This window comes from Pristiophorus japonicus, chromosome 3, assembly GCF_044704955.1.
Source record: "Pristiophorus japonicus isolate sPriJap1 chromosome 3, sPriJap1.hap1, whole genome shotgun sequence".
Taxonomy (NCBI): Eukaryota; Metazoa; Chordata; class Chondrichthyes; family Pristiophoridae; genus Pristiophorus; species Pristiophorus japonicus.
Genome location: NC_091979.1, coordinates 25,208,570 through 25,224,996, shown reverse-complemented (window position 1 = coordinate 25,224,996; position 16,427 = coordinate 25,208,570). Strand labels below are relative to the sequence as shown.

The following is a 16,427-nucleotide window of genomic DNA, read 5'->3' as shown; positions in this document are numbered from 1 at the left end:
TCCAGCCGGGATGTCGTAATTTTATAAGTCTCTATCGGGTCGCCTTCAAGGCTCCGCTTGTTCTAAAGTAAATAGATTTAGCTCCTTAACCTATCTGAGTAACTACGGCAACCCGTGGTTCAAGTGATGGCTCATTTGGTCGACCCAGTGCCCTTAATGAGACAATACACTGCCCGGTTCAATTCCCAGCCTGTGTCGCAACGGCTGATAGTGGAAGACAGAATCATCTTACACCAGGTTCACGGCTGTGCTATTTGTTCCACATGGCGGCCAGCGCTCTGAAATCCATCCCGTAGTGTAAACGGAGCACGTCCGAACGTTCCCGTCATTTTGTTTTGGGTGCGCGGCCCATTCACAGGTTTGTCCACGCGCGAAGTTTAACACAGGGAAAGCAGGTTGCCGGCTGCGCGGGACCGGCAGAGAGCTGTGCGGCTTACCGGGAGCGTTGGTCCCAGCGCACGGCCGCCTCGCCACAATGCACAACACGTACAGCGGCTCAAGGGGAAGGCCCGCCACCACCTTCTCCGGGCAAGGTGGGATGGGCAACGTCCGGGCACGGAGGGATGGGCAATAAATGCTGACCTTGCCAGCATCACCCACGCCTCGAGAACGAATAATGAACTGCTTTAAGGAGAGGCTGTTCAGAATGGAGTTAAGTATCGACGCCCGTGATCCGATTCCTCGGATCATGGGCACAGGCTGGACTCTACGTGGCAAACACAACAACCACTGAAATTTTAGAACTAATGATAAAAATACATGCTGCTAATCGGTCGTAAAAACAGAAAACCAGGCTGCTGGTATCGATGTAGAGGAAAGATGGGGCGCAGACCAATATTCACAACCTTTTTTGGGGTGTGCGGTCACTTTAATTGGACCCATTCAAATTTTCCCGCATGCGTGTTTTTTTTCTCCATTTATAAGCCAGCAAGCGGCCTGCGCAGGACTCTGGACCGCTGCGCGATCCGCGCGATTTAGCGGGAAGTCCCCTGCACGTCAAACAAATCCACTGTATGTAACCGGCACAGACACGATGGGCCGAATGGCCTCCTTCCGTGCTGTAGATTTCTATGATGCACTGATCCACTGCGACATTGCTCAGAGGAGGCAAATGTTTCAGTTCTGATGGAAGGGCAGCACCCGAAACATGAACCCGACTTTTCTCTTGACTGTTCCTTTTCAGTCTTTCTCATTTTTATTTCCATCGCCAGCACTTGCGTTTTTATTTTGATCACTAACCTGTAGTACTGATCTGCAGGGAACTTGGTCTTCAATTCCGCGAGATGTACCTTCACAGTGCTAAAATGTTCCCGTGCTTTCTGGCATTTATTTGGTACTGCAGACAAAAATAAAACAATCAATGACTTGGACTGATATAAAACTTTATTAAATAGGGCGGCTTATCAGGTTGAAACTATAAAATATAAAGTTCATCACCATCAAGCCATAGATAAGAACATAAGAAATAGGAGCAGGAGTAGGCCATATGGCCCCTCGAGCCTGCTCCGCCATTTAATACGATCATGGCTGATCCGATCAGGGACTCAGGTCCACTTCCCCGCCCGCTCCCCATAACCCCTTATTCCTTATCGGTTAAGAAACTGTCTATCTCTGTCTTAAATTTATTCAATAACCCAGTTCCACAGCTCTCTGAGGCAGCGAATTCCACAGATTTACAACCCCGAGAGAAGAAATTCCTTCTCATCTCAGTTTTAAATGGGCAGCCCTTTATTCTGAAGATTATGCCCCCTAGTTCGAGTCTCCCCTATCAGTGAGAACATCCTCTCTCCAGCCACCTTTTCAAGCCCCCCTCATATTCTCATATGTTTCAATAAGATCACCTCTCATTCTTCTGAATTCCAATGAGTATAGGCCCAACCTACTCAACCTCTCCTCATAAGTCAACCTTCTCATCTCCAACATAACAAAAACAGATTATCTGGTCAGTATCAGGTCGCTGTTTGTGGGAGCCTGCTGTGTGCAAATTGGCTGCCGCCTTTCTCACATTACAACAGCGATTAAACTTCTAAAGAATTTCATTGGCTTTAAAAGCACATCCTGAGGTTGTGAAAGGCGCTGTTCTTGTTACATAGGATATACAGCACAGGAACAGGCCATTCGACCCAATCAGCCCACGCCGGTGTTTATGCTCCACTCGAGCCACCTCCTGTCTTTCCTCATCTAACTCTAACCTCTATTCCCTTCTCACTCATACACTTATCTAGCTTCCCCTTAAATGCATCTGTGCCATTCGCCTCATCTACTCCCTGTGGTAGCGAGTTCCACATTCTCACCACTCACTGGGCCCAGGTTTGCCCCCCAGCACTTAGAACGGAGGTACGCCGACATTGTAGAAGAAAAACCGCGCCTGAAACTTACCTTGGTATTCTCCCTGCTGCTGGAACGTTGCAGACCCTTGGCGTGGCGCATTACAAGCAGCGGGGGGGGGGGGGGGGGGGGCACAGCCAGGTCCTGGCGGTGAAAACAGTGCCGGGACCTCTGCACATGCGCGCTAGAGTGCGCGCGCATGTGCAGTAGCTCCTCACCCCCCACAATCTTTGCAGACTGTGTGGGAGAGGCTCAAAGCACGCCACCCCGAGCCCTGGCCGAATGAGCTCCCTCATCGGCGGCCCGCTGCCTTATCCAGCCAGAAGGGAGATGAGATCGGCTGCGTGAAACAGGTTAAGTATCTTTCCAGCACTGCTTGTGGGTCAGAAGGAGCAGGAGTGCTACCCCGGCCCACCAAGCTTACCCTGTAAACCACCCGTGATCAGACCCCTGTAATCATCTGACTCCCCCCGTTCTTCCCGATGTCAGCTCCCCTCCCGATCGCAGACACCAGCTATGGCCTGGAGCCGCATGCCTACCCACCCAACAGCCAGGGGAGGTGCGTCGGAGGTCAAAGAACCCGGCACGGCCAAGGACGTGGAGACCCTTCCCCACCCCACCCGCTCACAGGCCTCCCTGCCTTCCCGTCGAACCGGTAACTACCCCCCACCCCCCCAGGTCTCCCAATCGACGGCATCTCCCCAGCCTTTCTAATCACCGACCAGGGCTGATGCTTCCTTCCCAGTACTGGGGACTAAACCCAAGGGTCCCAGGCTGCAGTCTCCTGCCGCTGGTGGTCCATTTGCCCGGCAGCTGGGCAGGAGACAGTATAGACTCTGAGCAACAGTACCCAGCTGCTAGTGTTTTTCTGCAGTAAAGCTTTGCTGAAGGTAGGACTTCTATTTTTTATTTGTTTATTTATTGATTGATTATGTGGTCCTAAATTCTTGTTTGATTTACATTCAAGTTTACTCTTCATCTGCTTTCAAAAGGAATGCTGTAAAATAGTTTGGCTGAAACTCTTACTTACAGGACGTGCTATAATGTATTTGCTAGTTTACCAATCCATTTTTAATCTAGTTGTTTAGTGTTTTGTAAGTCTTGGTGCTAGGTGCAGGTCCTCTCAGCTTCCTTGTATTTTTTATTTGTTTTTGGTGCTTTAAATGTACTCACCTGCGCTGATTTTTTAGCTCACCGCAAGGTTTTTCTGTGCGGCCACAAACACTGGCCTAAGCTAGTTTGGAGTAACTTTTACCTGTCCAAACTGGCTTAAATGGCCAAAACGGGCCTAAGTGGCTGGTAACGCCCTCTTTTGAAAAAAAAAACTAAACTTAAAAAAAAAACCTAACTCACTCACTTACACTGGAGCAAATTAAATGGGCAGAATTGCGATTTTTTAAGATACTCCAAAAAAATCTAGTTGCTCCAAAAAAAAATGGAGCAACTCCTGGGGAAACTTGGGTCCATGTGTTGTTGATTATTTTTTGGTCAAGGGCCACAATCCCAGCAGAGGGCTGCTTTCAAGAAAGTAACAACGAACGGCACTGCAGGTTCCCATGCAACGAGCTTCTCTCAATGACTCCACTGTGGGGAGTTGCTGATTGGAAACCACGCACTTCCCCACAGGAAGAGAATGAAAACTAGCGGACCGATATTCTTTTAATATCCGCTTCGATCACTTTCAGTGTTGAAGCTGAGATAATCCAGCTTCCAGCAACAATTTCTTGCCTACTTTTTCTGGAGAGAAAGACTTGCATTTATATAGCGCCTTTCACGGCCATCGGACGTCTCAAAGCGCTTTACAGCCAATGAAGTACTTTTGGAGTGTAGTCACTGTTGTAATGTGGGACATGTGGCTGCCAATTTGCGCACAGCAAGCTCCCACAAACAGCAATGTGATAATGACCAGATAATCTGTTTTTTGCTATGTTGATTGAGGGATAAATATTGGCCAGGACAGCAGGGATAACTCCCCTGCAATTTTCAAAATAATGCCATGGGATCTTTGACGTCCACTTGAGAGGGCAGATGGGGCCCTAGGTTTAACATAGAAACATAGAAATTTACAGCGCAGAAGGAGGCCAGTCCAGCCCATCGTGTCCGCACGGCCCTTGGTCAGCAGCCCTAAAGGTTACATATAAACCTATGAACAATGACGGAAAGGCAAAGAGCACCCCGTCCAACCAACCAATCTGCCTCACACAACTGCATCACCCCTTATACTAAAACATTCTACACTCCACCCCAACGGGAGCCATGTGATCTCCTGGGAGAGGCAAAAACCAGATAAAAACCCAGTCTCATCTGAAAGATGGCAACCTCCGACAGTGCAGCACTCCCTCAGCACTGCACTGGGAGTGTCAGCCTAGATTTCTGTGCTCAAGTCTCTGGAGTGGTACTTGAACCCACAACCTTCTGACTCAGAGGCGAGTGAGTGCGCTGCCCACTGAGGAAAAGGAGAGGGTAATAGCCCTGAATCCCAGGTCAATTTGCATTGTACAGCCGAATTAGTCATGAATGCAGAGACCCAACAAACAGCAATTACATGCATTTCTAGAGGCTTTAACATTGTAAATGAGCCCCGAGGAGCTTCACAGAGCTCAAAAAAACACAAAGACACCATGCCAAAGAAGGAGGTGGTAGAAAAGGTGTTAGAGATAGCGGATGCATTGGTTGTCATCTTCCAAAATTCCATACAGTCCAGAACAGTTTCTGCAGATTGGAAGGTAGCTAATGTAACCCCACTATTTAAAAAAAGAGGGAGAGAGAAAACGGGGAACTACAAACCAGTTAGCGAGACATCAGACATAGGGAAAATGCTAGAATGTATTATTAAGGACGTGGTAACAGGGCACTTAGAAAATAATAATAGGATTGGGCAGAGTCAACACGGATTTATGAAAGGGAAATCATGTTTGACAAATCTAGCAGAATAGATAAGGGGGAACCAGTGGATGTGGTGTATTTGGATTTTCAGAAGGCATTCGATAAGGTGCCACACAAGAAGTTATTGAACAAAATTAAGGCTCATGGGATTGGGGGGTAATAGACTAGCAGGCTCGAGGGGCCGAATAGGCTACTCCTGCTCCTAATTCTTATGTAATGTAAAAGCTTGGTCAAAGAGGGGCATTTTAAGGAGGGTCTTAAAGGAGGAGGGAGGAGGAGGCAGAGGGTTTTGGGATGGGGATTTTCAGAGGGAGGGACCTGGGCGGCCAATGCTGGGGTGAAGCAGGGGGACGCACAAGATGTCAGAGGAGGGAGAGTTTTGGAAGGGGCGGTTGTAGCACATAAGAATTAGGAGCAGGAGGCCATTCGGCCCCTCGAGCCTGCTCTGCCATTCAATATGATCATGGCTCCTCTTCTACCTCAACTCCACCTTCCTGCACTGTCCCCATATCCCTTAATTCCCTTAATATCCAAAAATCTATCGACCTCTGTCTTGAATATACTCAATGACTGAGCCTCTACTGCTTTCTGAGGTAGAGAATTCCAAAGATTCACCGCCCCGAGTGAAGAAGTTTCTCCTAATCTCAGTCCTAAATGGCTGACCCCTTATTCTGAGACTGTGACCCATGGTTCTAGACTCCCCAGCCAGAGGAAACATCCTCCCTGTATCTATCCTGTCATGTATTCAATCAGCATTGTAACCTATGTATAATCTGACTTAAGTTGTACACTGTAAGAACAACGACCACTAGGTGGTGAACTTGTGGGAAACACTCCGAACCTGGACCTTCAGATATAAAAGGGGAAGCTCCACCCACTTCCATCACTTGAGTGCTAAGGAATAAAGGACAGGTCACAGACTGACCTTCTCTTAAGCATGGGCCTCATGTGCATTTATACTGTATAGGAAGGACGTATCAATGGCGACGAGAAACTGGGATTTAAACCACGCGAGCATGGCCACGAGCAGAACAGACGAGAGGTACTGTGTTAAGGAATGGTTGGGACAGGGAATCAACATTGTTAAAGCAGCACACAGTTCTCCTGGCGCGCTCAAGGACAATCACAGGGGCAGTCAGGGACGATCGACTGGCAAGGGACCTTTTGTTTCCAACAGCAGCTCATGTTGGAGGCGTGGAGGCACACACTCAGCCGGAGTTTGCAGAGATGAACAAAATACCTCCAGAAATTGCAGAAATGAACGCTGGGGGAAATCGCTGGAAGCTGAAGTTCAGCGAGTTCATGTGGAGCACGTATACAGTTCATACACCAGGAAGCCACCGATAATGATGAAAGTGCTCCTCAATGGCATCCCAGTATCGATGGAGCTAGACACGGGGGCCAGCCAGTCCCTGATGGGTATCAAACAGTTCGAAAAGTTGTGGCCGTCCAAGGCCAGGAGGCCAAAATTATCGCCGATTGATGCACAGCTACGGACATACACAAAGGAGATCATTCCGGTGCTAGGCAGCGCCACGGTAGTCATGACCCACAAAGATTCGGAGAACAGGTTGCCATTCTGGGTTGTCCCGGGGGACGGTCCCACACTACTGGGGAGGAGTTGGCTTGCTGTCATGAACTGGAAATGGGGCGATGTCAATGCAATTTCCTCTGTGGAGCGAGTATCATGCTCACAGATCCTGGACAAATTTGACTCATTATTTCAACCCGGCACTGGCACTTTCATGGGGGCCAAGGTGGTGATTCACATAAACCCGGACGCCAGGCCAGTACACCACAAGGCCAGAGCGGTGCCGTACGTGATGCAGGAAAAGATAGAAGGCGAATTGGACCGTCTGCTGAGGGAAGGCATCATCTCGCCAGTCGAATTCAGTGACTGGGCGAGCCCGATTGTGCCGGTGCTCAAGGCGGATGGGTCGGTCAGGATATGTGGTGATTACAAGGCCACCATCAATCGGGTGTCACTCCAAGACCAGTACCCGCTACCGAGAGCGGAGGACCTCTTTGCGACGCTATCCGGTGGCAAACTTTTTTCAAAATTGGACCTGACCTCAGCTTACATGACCCAGGAGCTGGCGAGTGAGTCGAAGAAACTGACCACCATCACAACACACAAGGGGTTGTTTGAGTACAACAGATGTCCGTTCGGGATTCGCTCGGCTGCCGCGATCTTCAACGAAATATGGAAAGCCTCCTCAAGTCGATTCCAGGGACGGTGGTTTTTCAAGACGACATCCTCGTCACGGGTTGCGATACTGAAGAACACCTCCACAACCTGGAGGAGGTGCTACACAGACTGGACCGGGTAGGGCTGCGACTGAAAAAGGCGAAGTGCGTCTTCCTAGCTCCAGAGGTAGAATTCCTGGGGATGAGGGTAGCAGCAGACGGGATCAGCCCTACTGCGTCCAAGATGGAAGCGATCCAGAGAGCACCCAGACCCCGTAACACGACGGAGCTGCGTTCGTTCCTGGGGCTCCTGAACTATTTTGGTAACTTTCTTCCCAAATTGAGCACGCTGCTAGAGCCGCTACACGTGCTCCTACGCAAAGGTCGCGAATGGGTCTGGGGGGACAGCCAGGAAAGGGCTTTTAATAGAGCATGCAATTTGTTATGTTCCAACAATCTGTTAACGCTATATGACCCATGTAAGAAACTTGTGTTAACGTGCGTTGCGTCGTCCTATGGTGTCGGGTGTGTGTTGCAGCATGTCAATGCCAAGGGTCAGTTACAGGCGGTAGTTTATGCCTCCAGAAGTCTGTCCCAGGCAGAAAGGGGCTATGGGATGGTAGAAAATGAGGCACTCGCATATGTATATGCGATAAAGAAAATGCACCAGTACCTGTTTGGCAGGAAATTTGAGCTGGAGACAGATCTTAAACCCCTCATGTCCCTTTTGGCCAACAACAAGGCCATAAATGCAAACGCATCGGCCCGCATACAGAGGTGGGCACTCACGTTAGCCGCCTATGACTACACAATTCGGCACAGTCCGGGCACCGAAAACTGCGCCGATGCACTCAGCAGGCTCCCACTAGCCACCACTGAGGGGGCTACCGAGCATGCTGCTGAGATGGTCATGGCTGTTGAAGCTTTCGGAAGCGAAGGCTCACCCGTGACAGCCCGTCAGAATAAAGTCCGGACAAATAGAGACCCGCTATTGTCTCTAGTCAAGAAATGTGTCCTGAATGGGGACTGGACAGCCACGTACAGGGCATGCCCTGAGAAATTTAAACCATTTCACAGGCGCAGGGATGAACTCTCGATTCAGGCCGGTTGCCTACTGTGGGGAAACCGTGTAGTCATGCCCCAGATGGGCAGAGAGGTGTTCATCAGAGACCTCCACAATGAGCACCCGGTCATTGTCATGATGAAGGCAATTGCCAGGTCACACGTTTGGTGGCCAGGGATAGACGCAGATCTGGAACTTTGTGTTCGCAGGTGCAACACGTGTGCCCAGCTGGACAATGTACCCAGGGAAGCCCCCCTTAGCCCCTGGTCCTGGCCCGCCAAGCCTTGGTCATGCATCCATGTGGACTACACAGGTCCTTTCATGGGGAAAATGTTTTTGGTTGTAGTAGACGTCTACTCCAAATGGATCGAGTGTGACATTTTAAATTCAAGCACATCCTCTACCATGGTAGAAAGTCTACGGGCAATGTTTGCCGCCCACGGTCTACCGGACATCTTGGTCAGCGACAATGGCCCGTGCTTCACAAGCACTGAATTCCAGGACTTCACGGCAGGCAATGGAATTAACCATGTTAGAACGGCACCGTTCAAGCCGGCCTCAAATGGCCAGGCAGAACGAGCAGTGCAGATAATCAAACAGGGGATGCTCAGAATCCAAGGGGGTTCCCTACAAAGCCGCTTATCACATCTCCTGTTGGCATACAGATCCCGACCACACTCGCTCACAGGGGTTCCACCTGCAGAGCTGCTCATGCAAAGGACGCTCAAAACCAGTTATTCCTTATACACCCCACCATGAAAGAAATTGTCGAGCAGGTGCCAGTCACAATATGACTACCATGACAGAAATGCGAGGGCGCGATGTATTGATGTAAATGACCCTATTTTTGTCCTCAACTACGCTGCAGGGCCCAAATGGCTCGCAGGCACTGTGGTTGCCAAAGAGGGAAATAGGATTCTGGTAGTTAAACTTACCAATGGACAAATCTGCCGCAAACATGTGGATCAAACAAAAAGGAGGTTCAGCAACCCCATAGAAGAAGCAGAGGAAGAACACGATATAGAGTTCACTCCTCCACAGGTGACCGAACATAGGAACCAAAGGGAGGAGAGCCCAGTCACTGTGGGCAGTCCAGACAGGCCTGAGGCACCGCAAACAGCAGACACTCAGGCCAGCGCCCAACAACCGGAGCCCCAACTCAGGCGCTCCACAAGAGAGCGTAAACCACCAGAGAGACTTAACCTGTGATCCCAATAAGACTTTGGGGGGGGGGAGGTGATGTCATGTATTCAACTATCATTGTAACCCATGTATAATCTGACCCAAGTTGTACACTGTGAGAACAATGATCACTCGGTGGTGAACTTGTGGGAGACACTCCTAACTTGAACCTTCAGATATAAAAGGGGAAGCTCCACCCACTTCCATCACTTGAGTGCTAAGGAATAAAGGGCAGGTCACAGACTGACCTTCTCTCAAGCATGGGCCTCGTGTGCATTTATACTGTGTAGTAAGGACAGATCATACCCTGTCAAGCCCTGTAAGAATTTTGCGTGTTTCAATGAGATCATCTCTCATTCTTTTAAACGCTAGAGAATACAGGCCTAGTCTACTCAATCTCTCCTCATACGACAATCCCCCCCCCAATCCCAGGAATCAGTCTGGTGAACCTTCGTTGCGCTCCCTCTATGGAGACCAAAGCTGTACACAATACCTCAGATGCTGTCGCACTAGGGCCCTATATGATTGCACAATAAAGACGTTTTTACTCTTGTACTCAAATCCTCATGTAATAAAGGCCAACATACCATTTGCTTTCTTAAATGCTTGCTGTGCCTGCATGTTAACATTCAATGATTTGTGTACAAGGACATCTGGGGAAGTTACAGAGCTAGGGAGGAACCATTTGAGAAACCACTGAAAATGTCAAAATTCGAGGCATTGGGGAATCAGGAGCCAATGTAGGTCAGCGAGAGCGGGGTGATGGGCATGTGGGTCTTGGTGTGACATAGGATACAGGCGGTAGGGTTTTTGATGAGCTGGACTGTGTGGAGGGAAAAGGACGGGAGGCCAGCCAGGAGCGCATTGGGGGAACTGCGGCTGAAGGTGGCAACGGTTGATGGTTTCAGCAGCAGGCGAGCTGAGGGAGGGGTGGTATTAGGGAGTTATCGGGGCCTAGGCATGTGTTCGGGGCCCAGAAGAGGCCTTGGCCCGGTGCAGCACGGGCCAGCCCACACTGCGATATGTGTGCGCACTAGGTCTGTGCAGCAGAGCTGGTCTCCAGTCGTCTTGGTTAACCCTTGCCACTGGACCAAGACCTAGCTCTGTCAAGCCCGTGTGGTGGCTGGTGTGCAATGGCCACCCCACGTTAAAAAAATCCCCGGACAGGCATCTTCCACCCTTCCCGGGTAAGTGGAGCTGGGTCCACGGCCAGATCAGCCATGATCTTGTTGAATGGCGGAGCAGGCTCGAGGGGCAAGATGGCCTACTCCTGTTCCTAATTCTTATGTTCTTATGTTCAACATGTAGTTCGGGATCTGGAATATTAGGTCCTTCATTGAAACACCTGTGAACTCATCCCTGTTTGGCGTGGAAGCAAGTCACCCTCGATACGAGGGACCGCCTATGATGATGGTATTAGGGAGGTGGAAGTAGGCAGTCTTTACCATGGAGAGGATATGTGGTTTGGAAACTCAGCTCAGGGTTAAACGGGACACCAAGATTACAAACAATCTGGTGCAATGCAAGGCAGCGGGCGGGGGAAGGGGATGGAATCAGTGGCGGGTATTTGGAGCTTGTCGTGGGGGTTGATGACAATGGCTTCAGTCTTCCCAACAGTAGGCTGGAGGGAACTGCCATTACAGCACTGCAGCGAAGGTGGGAAAAGGGAAATAGAAGGAACCCAGAAGGGCACTTAACTTAACAGTAGGCCTTTGCTGGATTATTCCTGGGTAGGCCCAGAGCCTCCAGTAAAAAAACTCCCTCATACTTCAAATATGGGTCAGCGGTGGCTCAGTGGGATAGCCCCATGCCACCGAGTCAGAAGGTTGTGGGTTCAAGTCCCACTCCAGAGACTCGAGCACAAAAATCCAGGCTGACGCTTTCAGTGCAGTGCTGAGGGAGTGCTGCACTGCCGGAGGTGCCATCTTTCAGATGAGACGTTAAACCGAGGCCCTGTCTGCTCTCTCAGGTGGACGTAAAAGATCCCAAGAAGAGCAGGGGAGTTATCCCCGGTGTCCTGGGCCAATATTTATCCCTCAACCAACATCACTAAAACAGATTATCTGATCATTATTACGTTGTTGTTTGTGGGAGCTTGCTGAGCACAAATTGGCTGCTGCATTTCCCACATTACAAGTGACTATGCTGTTCCCGATGTTGGGAAAGTCCAGAACCAGGGGTCACAGTCTAAGGATAAGGGGTAAGCCATTTAGGACCGAGATGAGGAGAAACTTCTTCACTCAGAGAGTTGTGAACCTGTGGAATTCTCTACCACAGAAAGTTGTTGAGGCCAGTTCGTTAGATATATTCAAAAGGGAGTTAGATGTGGCCCTTACAGCTAAAGGGATCGAGGGGTATGGAGAGAAAGCAGGAATGGGGTACTGAAGTTGCATGATCAGCCATGATCATATTGAATGGCGGTGCAGGCGCGAAGGGCCGAATGGCCTACTCCTGCACCTATTTTCTATGTTTCTGGGACGTCATGAAAGATGCTGTATAAATGGAAGTCTTTCTTTCTATTTAACATTAAACCAAAAAGATTATGATTGGATTTGATACCAAGTGATTCTGGAGGTTATGTAACCTCCTCTCTCTTCAAACTCAGCAGGGGACTTTGCAGCACCAAGGAGTGCTTGGTGCAGTCCACCATTCACTACATAATGGATGCCTGATTTCAACCTCACAAGGAGGAAACAAGTGGAGGCTGGTGGTTCTCCGAGTGTAAATGTAACGTAGCCAAAGTTGTTGATGATACAAAGATAGGTTGGAAAGCAAGTTGTGGGGAGGCCATAAAGAATCTACAAAGGGATATAGACAGACTCAGTGAGTGGGCAAAAATTTTGCAGATGGAGTCTCATGTGGGAAAATGTGAGGTTATCCACTTTGGGAGGAAAAATATAAAAGCAAATTACTATTAAATGGGGAGAGAATACAAAATGCTGCAGTACAGAGGGATCTGGGGGTTCTTGTACATGAAACACAAAAAGTTAGTAAGCAGGTACATGCAAGTAATCAGGGAGGCAAATGGAATGTTGGCCTTTATTGCAAAGGGGCTGGAGGGTTGTGGATCTGTGGTATTCGCTGCCTCAGAGAGCTGTGGAAACCGGGATATTGAATGAATTAAATCAGAAATAGACAGTTTCTTAAACGATAAGGGAATAAGGGTTATGGAGAGTGGGCAGGGAAGTGGACCTGAGTCCATGATCGTATTAAATGACGGAGCAGGCTCGAGGAGGAGTATGGCCTACTCCTGCTCCTATTTCTTGTGTTCTTATCAAAGCAGAGAAGTCCTGCTACAGTTACACAGGGTATTGGTGAGGCCTCACTGCGTACAGTTTTGGTCTCCGTATTTAAGGAAGGATATACTTGCATTGGAGGCAGTTCAGAGAAGGTTCACTCGGTTGATTCCTGAGATGAAGGGGTTGTCTTATGAAGAAAGGTTGAACAAGTTGGATCTGTACTCATTGGAGTTTAGAAGAATGAGAGGTGATCTTATTGAAACATATAAGTTTCTGAGGGGGCTCGACAGGGTGGATGCAGAGAGGGTGTTTCCGCTCGTGGGGGAATCTAGAACTAGGGGGCATAGTCTCAGAGTAAGGGGTCGCCCATTTAAGACAGAAATGAGGAGGAATTTCTTCTCTCAGAGGGTCGTGAATCTTTGGAATTCTCTACCCCAGAGAGCTGTGGAGGCTGGGTCACTGAATATATTTAAGGTTGAGATACAGATTTTAGAATGATAAGGGAGTCAAGGGTTACGGGGAGTGGGCAGGGAAGTGGAGTTGAGGCCAGGATCGGATCAGCCATGAACTTACTGAATGGTGGAGCAGGCTCGAGGGGCCGAATGGCCTACTCCTGCTCCTATTTCTTATGTTCTTATGTACTGAGGGGGAGGGAAAGTCATCCAGGGCCACTTTCGCGATGCCCCAGTGGGCAGCTGTCGGAAACATTGGAAAAAGCCTGCGACAATGGCTCTTTTGGGCAGCAGGACTCATGGAATAGAACCAGTAAGGCCGTCGGGCACATCACATCTGTGTGCACACGCTAAAAGAGCCATGCACTCAGAACCATTCCCCTACCCGATGATTTTTTTTTTGTTTCAAAGAGGGTAAATAGCAGATACAGGGAAGACAATAGGAGAGGCAGACAGAAAGAGATACATATACAAAGACAGAAAGTGAATGAGAAAACAAAATTTTAAAATCCAGCGGCCAGAATAACCTGCATCATTACCGGCTCAGACACCGACGGCCTGAATAGCCTCATTCTACAATTCTGTGATTACTTTCTCTCTCATACTTACTGTCCTTAAAGCCAGAAGTCTGGTGGACAGTCTGCAGCAGGGTTAGAATCTCGCGAGCCATCTGCTCGAGGGCTTGAACAACTTTTCTTATTTCCTATAAATATCAACAGAAATGAGAGAATGGGGTGAATAAAGCAACACACACAGCTGGGAGACCGCAGAACCCACCATTTGATCAGCAACCATTTGTGGGTGTCTCATAAAATTAACACTGAAATGTCCAGAGGACACTGCAAGCCACTATATCAATGCATGTTCTTTCCTAAATCCTGGGATCAGCCTTGTGGTCTTCTCTGGATGCCCCACAATACACACAATATTCCAAACATGGTCTCATTGGGTGGGACTGTAGTTGAAAAAAATAAGTTGTCACTGGGAACTTGGCAAGTACAGAGAAACATAGAAACATAGAAAATAGGTGCAGGAGTAGGCCATTCGGCCCTTCGAGCCTGCACAGCCATTCAATGAGTTCATGGCTGAACATGCAACCTCAGTACCCCATTCCTGCTTTCTCGCCATACTCCTTGATCCCCCTAGTAGTAAGGACTTCATCTAACTCCTTTTTGAATATATTTAGTGAATTGGCCTCAACAACTTTCTGTGGTAGAGAATTCCACAGGTTCACCACTCTCTGGGTGAAGAAGTTTCTCCTCATCTCGGTCCTAAATGGCTTACCCCTTATTCTCAGACTGTGACCCGTGGTTCTGGACTTCCCCAACATTGGGAACATTCTTCCTGCATCTAACCTGTCTAAACCCGTCAGAATTTTAAACGTTTCTATGATATCCTGTCTCATTCTTCTGAACTCCAGTGAATACAAGCCCAGTTGATCCAGTCTTTCTTGATATGTCAGTCCCGCCATCCCGGGAATCAGTCTGGTGAACCTTCGCTGCACTCCCTCAATAGCAAGAATGTCCTTCCTCAAGTTAGGAGACCAAAACTGTACACAATATTCCAGGTGTGGCCTCACCAAGGCCCTGTACAACTGTAGCAACACCTCCCTGCCCCTGTACTCAAATCCCCTCGCTATGAAGGCCAACATGCCATTTGCTTTCTTAACCGCCTGCTGTACCTGCATGCCAACCTTCAATAACTGATGTATCATGACACCCAGGTCTCGTTGCACCTCCCCTTTTCCTAATCTGTCACCATTCAGATAATAGTCTGTCTCTCTGTTTTTACCACCAAAGTGGATAACCTCACATTTATCCACATTATACTCCATCTGCCATGCATTTGCCCACTCACCTAACCTATCCAAATCACTCTGCAGCCTCATAGCATCCTCCTCACAGCTCACACTGCCACCCAACTTAGTGTACGCAAACAAAAGACATGTCGACTTTTAAGGAGTTGGGAGCAGCTCGGTGGAACTTGGCCACACCTGACCAGGGAAAGTCAACTGTTCAGTAAATGTAATTTCTACCTCCCTCCTTCACTCTCGGTGGAAACTCAATATCGCTACGTTGAAGTGTCAGCTGTGGATCAGTGGGTAGTACTCTCTCGCCTCAGGAGTCAGAAGATTGTGGGCTTCAAGCCCCCCTCCAGAGACTTGAGCACAAAGTCTAGGCTGACACTCCATAAAAACATAAGAATTAGAAGCAGGAGTAGGCCACATGGCCCCTCACGCCTGCTCCGCCATTCAATAAGATTTTTTTTATATCACTTTCCTGCCTGATCCCCATATCCCTCGATTCCCCTAGAGTCCAAAAATCTATCGATCTCAGTCTTGAATATACTCAACAGTTCAGCATCCACAGATCTTTGAAATAGAAAATTCCAAAGAATTTGGGGCAGAGAATTCCAAAGATTCACAACCCTCTGAGTGAAGACATTCCTCCTCATCTCAGTCTTAAATTTTCCGACCCATTATGCCGAGACTAAGCCCCCTAGCTCTGGACTCTCCGGCCAGAGGAAAGATCTGATTGCTGAATCTTTGAGTATATTCAAGACTGAGCAAGATAGATTTTTGGACTCAAAGGTGGGAAAGTGGAGTTGAGGTCAAGATCTTGTTGAATGGCGGAGCAGGTTCGAGGGACTGTATGGCCTACTCCTGCTCCTAATTCTTATTGCTCTTACCCTGTCAATAAGAATAAGAACATAAGAATTAGGAGCAGGAGTAGGCCAATTGGCCACTTGAGCCTGCTCCGCCATTCAATGAGATCATGGCTGATCTTCTACCTCAACTCCACTTTCCTGCACTATTCCCATATCCCTTGTTTCCCTTAATATCCAATCTCCCTCAGAATCTTATATGTTTCAATGAGATCAGATCTCATTCTTCTAAACTCCAGACAGCATAGGGTCACACTCCCTTCTTCTTAGGCATTCCCCCGGTGTCGAGGATGACTTCCACACTAAAATGAGATCTAAGGTGACTGATACCAGGTCCCGAACTTCATTTTAAACAGTGAAAGATGCCTGTGCGCGAATTGTGTTAATGTGGGGAGATGAGGAGTAAAGACTGGGTCTTTATTCATT

General features: G+C 48.6%; 1 protein-coding gene across 1 annotated transcript in view; it reads right to left on the bottom strand.

The window, feature by feature from the left end:
- The window catches only part of tsn (translin), a 30,700-nt gene that overhangs the window by 12,619 nt on the left and 1,654 nt on the right, over nt 1-16,427 (bottom strand). Inside the window, exons 2-3 of the mRNA XM_070874352.1 lie at nt 13,947-14,040; nt 1,240-1,336 (exon numbers count right to left, since the gene is read on the bottom strand). Of these exons, the coding sequence (XP_070730453.1) occupies nt 1,240-1,336; nt 13,947-14,040 (191 nt within the window). The remainder of the gene's footprint in view (nt 1-1,239; nt 1,337-13,946; nt 14,041-16,427) is intronic.